Raw genomic sequence first — 5032 nt, 5'->3', positions numbered from 1 at the left:
AAACAATAAATCGATTAATTGAGAAAATAATCGACAGATTAAACAGCAATAAAAATAAGTTAGTTGTGGCCCTAATGCACACACACACACACACACACACACACACACACACACACACACACACACACACACACACACACACACACACACACAATATGACTAGGCAGTATTATTCACAGAAAGAATAGATTGAAATGGATTAAATCAAATTCTATAGGTGTTAATGATATTGTATTGAAGCCTTGTTCATCTAATAATTTCTATGTGTGTGTTTGAGCAGTTTACACCGGTTTGAAACCTTTATCCCTTGAGTTAATAACCCATTTCACCACTAGATGGAGGTGTAACCCCATTATTAGCAGTATACTGAAGATTAGAACTAGGTCAATTTGCACATATTGGAGAACATGTGATTGCTATGTGTATTGTCTTTTCAGGTTGGTAAGACAAATAAATCATGACACATTTTTTATTGTTGCTGATTATCCAGATGAGAGACTGTTAGCAGCATCCAAAGCCTGAAATTCCATGTAACCCCACAAGATGGAGTAGTTTGTCCACTTTTTAAGACCAGCTAAGGACAGTAACAGTCACCATAAATTCCCATGTATAATTAGATAAGTGCATCTATCCATTCTGTAGTAAATATGATATCACTATCACACATTTGGCTTGCAGATAAATGTGTTAAGTGTTCTAATAGGTTGAGTTTATGCTTCATTACAGCTGATGTGCTTCAGTTCCCAAGGTCATGATGCCATAAATGCTGTTAAACATTTCATAATCATGGCTTTCAAGATTTGTGAATGACCAGATTAGCTCTGTTTGTTGGTTTATGATCACGTAATATCCTGTCTTCTACATCATTTAGGAAGTTCAGCTGCTTTAAACTGCTGGTAACTCATTCTTTGGAAAAATAGAAGCACTCACAGGAAACTCCCTTCGTTTGATTTCCAACCACTCAACCTCAAGATTCATCTGAACACATCCTGTTGTATCAGCATTTCATTGTCATCCAAACACAAAAACTCATGTCAGCATCGCCCTCATTTTCTGAAGAGCACCACATACCCTTTAATTATTTGATATTAAGTATACAATACTCACCAAAACTGCTTCACATCTTTTTTTTTTATTTCATTACATAAGAACATACATACATACATACAAAGCAAACTTTATAATAAAGAGTTTATGAAACTCACAGCACATTGTCTGTAGAAATAACACAATCCCTACAAACATTTACAATTAACTCTAGTATAGAGTTCTGATTATACCTAAGAAAACCCCAACTCCCATTCAGAAAAAAATACAAACATCCAAATCAACTCACACCTCACATATACCCACAGCAGATATGTACACATTCGTATGAAGTTGTAACAGTCTCCAGATCATTAGAAAACAAATTAGGAGGGGGGGTATAATGCAGGGGTAATTGTGTGAGATGATGTGAGACTTGGTATAGAAAGGGTTCAGGTTGGGTGTAGCTAAATATTGTGGAATTTAACCCACAAAAAAAGCTTGTTTGGAATGCAACACAAAAATGGAAAAGTAAAATAACAATGTACCAATATTTCTACTTCTACCTACAGGGAATCCCAGGTTTGGGGAGGAGGGCATACAAAGCTGGTCGCTTTCAGTTTCCAATCCTGGCGTCTGCTTTGGTGTGTTGATTTGTCTGTCCAGGGGCCAAAGAATGAGTCTCTTTTTTTGTGCTCATGCACCACTGTTGATCCCCGCTCATCTAGGAAACAGTCCACTTTTTTCATGTCTTTTCTTTCTTTTCTTTAAAACCCTCCACCTCCCTCCTCCTCCTTCTCCTCCTCCTCCTCCTCCTCCTCCGTCTTCTCCTTCTCTCCCAAATACCTATCCCACCCTTTCTGCCCCTCTTGTCCTCTTGCCCGGAGTGAAGTGGAGACATGTGTTTCCCTGCACCTGCATGGAGAGAAAGGAAGAAAAGTGAAGTCAGATCTCTCCCTCTCGCCCTCCCTCCCTCCCTGCAGAGGGGAGCAGACAGACTGGCGCCTAGCATGGAACTTTCATTAACCCCAGGCAGATAGCAATGAATCCGCTACACATTCACTGGCCTGTCTAATTGGCGACCATGGTGAATGTGGAGGGTAGGGAGACCTTCATTTCCAAGCACATCAATGCCTACACTATTCCCGTTGGTATTTAATGTTTTATTTTTAAGTTATTTCACAGTGAAAGTAAAAAAGAAGAAGAAGACAGTGCTCTTTTTATAGGCTGCTTGACAGATTAGCCCGCAGATAGGCTACTTCCAAGCACATTTATCTTATGATTGTTGTTAATGTAGAAAGTGATTCAGTAGGAAAAGACTAATACGTACCATAATCAGTTATCCTTATCCTAATGGCACAACCGCCCTTCTTCTTTGGAGAAATTGCGAGTAAGGTCCGCAGTCTGGATGGAGAGCAAAAAGGGGGAGAAGCAGACTTAGACTTTTGCGACATCCAAATTACAATAATTGCATACAATCAAGAAGAAGTGTCTGCGCATGGGTGTAATCTTGTTTTCCAACAACACCATCATCTGCTATGCATCACAATAGTTTATAGTAGTGTCATGCACGCAGGCGAAGGTGCATATCGTGTTACTTTTTATACAAAGCATCAGTTTCTTCGAGTCGAATAAACTTCAATCCGCAGAGCAGATGTTTAAAGAGGAGTAGGCTTGTTTGTTAGGGAATGTCAGTGTGTGGTGAAGCTGAAGGACAAGCATCAGTCCACCCTGCCGCCCGCATCTCCCCTCACCTTTATTGACAAAACCATCTCCGGCTCGGCAGTGTCCTCCGCCTCCAGCGCGATCTGTAGGTCGAATATGTAGTCGATAACGTGTTGCAGGATCTCCACCTGGCTGACCGACTTGTTCTGCGGAATGCTGGGCACCAGCTCCTTCAGCTTGGAGTAGCAGTCGTTCATGTCGCACAGGGCGCCCACCGGTTCCTCCAGACACGAGTGTTTATTCCGGCTGATAGCGAGACTCTGCTCCGAGATGCAGCACACGGCCTTGTAGCAGCTCCTCACCGAGCGGACGGGACTGATGGCTTTCATGATGGAAAACAGAAGCGAAACAAGAAAGCAACAATAACAAGACTCGACGTGATGTTTGAGTAGAAGTAGATGGATGGGTTGATCACGGTGATCTTCGTAACGCCGTCCTGTATGGAGCTACAGTGCTGTGACAGCGACGTACAGTTAGGTTTTATACACTACGCGCCTGCTTGCGCCCCCCTTCTCGCATCGCGTTGTGATTGGCCAGTGTGAAGAGCACGTCCATTCTCATTGGCTGATAGCACCTTGTGGAAGGTTTGGAAAGAATGAGGAAATTAGGCTGGGATGCCTGAAGGGGATTGTCAATCAATTACCTCAGTTACCTCTCTCAGGTGATGCATTTATTTGAAAAACGATAATTAAAGTTCACAAAGTGGCAGAGGTTTAGTTTAGAAGTTTTGAAGAATCCTCATGTAAAATGGTTAAAAAGAGAGATATTTTTGTTTACAACAACATCAGTTTCTATCCGACTTTTACGTTTGTAAATAGTTAATTTCATACGAAAGCCTTCTCCGAACAGAGATCCTTGTGACATGTTATCATGAAAATATTTCATTTTAGATAATTGAATTTTTATCGATTACTGCATATCCTTCATGAAAAAGTTTGGCTGTAGTCTGATTTAGCCAAATCCAAAACCACAAACTCTTCAGCAAAACTGAATCTCTTCAAATAAAGCCTTATATAGTTAGATATCTGATCTTATGGGTTTTTCCACACTTCACAGCAGTGTGCCTGCTTATTTTAGGACACACGACCCCAAAACATGCGCATACAAATATTAATTATAGAAAATATGATATTTATATAATATAGGTAAAAGGTCAGTGGAATGCCAAGTTATTTCTACATGAACTAATTGCTAAGAACATGTTATTATGATGATCAGTCGTTGGATATGGATTAACTGACTGAACATTTATGTTTTGGAAGCTTATACGCCTATTCTTATAGCCTTAGTGCATATACTTATTATAATTAACAATGTCTCTAACTCTCACATAATAATAAGAGTGCAACTTAAGCTGTCAAGTCGCTTACTGCCAAAATCTAACCTCCTTTAGATGAAACCGTTTTATGAAAAATATATTTCAACAATCCAAAATGTTGCTACCCTTTAGTTTACATCAAAGCACGTCCCGTACTGCTCCTATTTGGGTCTTATTTTCCCCTTTTCTCACAATCCTGTTTTGTAGAGGAATGCAGGCCTGAGCCAGCTGTGTGTCCTATCCCGGCCCAGCTGTGTTGATCTAACGCGCCAGTCCCAGACATGCTGGCGCCAGCCTCCCGACGTCATCCATTCACCCCGACGCGCACTCCCCTCTTTGGCAGACGGCCCGCCCTCCCCCGTCCACCACCAGAGGGGAGAGAAGCAGAGGCGCTCAAAGACCTGATTGGCTCAGTGAGTCTGTCACTCATGGACATGGGATCGACGCCCCCACGCCTATTGCAGTTGCACTCAGAAAAAGAGGAAAGCCTCCCAAATACTCCACAATTTTAGCAATAATAAAAACATGGACTGGAGAAGAATCCTAAGATGTGATGATCAATAGTCACCATAAAATTATTCTTAAAGCCAGGACAAAACTTTATACTATTGAACAAGGTAGTTTTTATACAGTAGCTAGATAAAGTGGTTGCTCAACGGCCAGTGGGTGCTGAAATTGTAGCCTGTATGTGTTCATCAAATATTTTGCAACCGCTTTGAATGTCTCACCCACTCAGATCTGAGAAGTTGAACTATCCATTTAAGGCTAAATTGCATTATAATTTTGGCGAAACTGTCAGCAAAAGTGGCATTGTATTACCTCACAGGCTACAAAAGGACTGGGTTAAACATAAGACAATGTTTCAAGATGAGAGTAATTATAAGCGCACTGCATTCTTATCTTCATCCTGGACACATTTGTGCGTAAATACGCACGGCTGAAAATATCCTCCCCATTATGCAG

General features: G+C 41.1%; 1 protein-coding gene across 1 annotated transcript; it reads right to left on the bottom strand.

Annotated features, from left to right (window-relative positions):
• Positions 1-1111: 1111 nt before the first annotated feature.
• Positions 1112-3217, bottom strand: id3 (inhibitor of DNA binding 3). Its single transcript, XM_067614318.1, has 3 exons — positions 2781-3217; positions 2357-2430; positions 1112-1941 (listed from the first exon to the last, which is right to left on the bottom strand). The coding sequence occupies exons 1-2, from the start codon at positions 3078-3080 to the stop codon at positions 2377-2379; spliced, it is 354 nt and encodes a 117-aa protein (XP_067470419.1). The 5' UTR covers positions 3081-3217; the 3' UTR covers positions 1112-1941; positions 2357-2376.
• Between the last annotated feature and the right edge of the window lie 1815 nt (positions 3218-5032).

This window comes from Thunnus thynnus, chromosome 16 (assembly GCF_963924715.1).
Source record: "Thunnus thynnus chromosome 16, fThuThy2.1, whole genome shotgun sequence".
NCBI lineage: Eukaryota > Metazoa > Chordata > Actinopteri > Scombriformes > Scombridae > Thunnus > Thunnus thynnus.
The sequence above is the reverse complement of the archived record's forward strand: the minus strand, read 5'-3'. Positions and strand labels throughout refer to the sequence as shown.

Coding starts and splice junctions, on each gene's coding strand:
- id3 (XM_067614318.1), bottom strand. CDS start 3,080: ATGAAAGCCATCAGTCCCGTCCGCTCGGTGAGGAGCTGCTACAAGGCC. Junction 2,431..2,780: donor AGATGGTTTTGTCAATAAAG/GTGAGGGGAGAT, acceptor CTCTCCATCCAG/ACTGCGGACCTTACTCGCAA.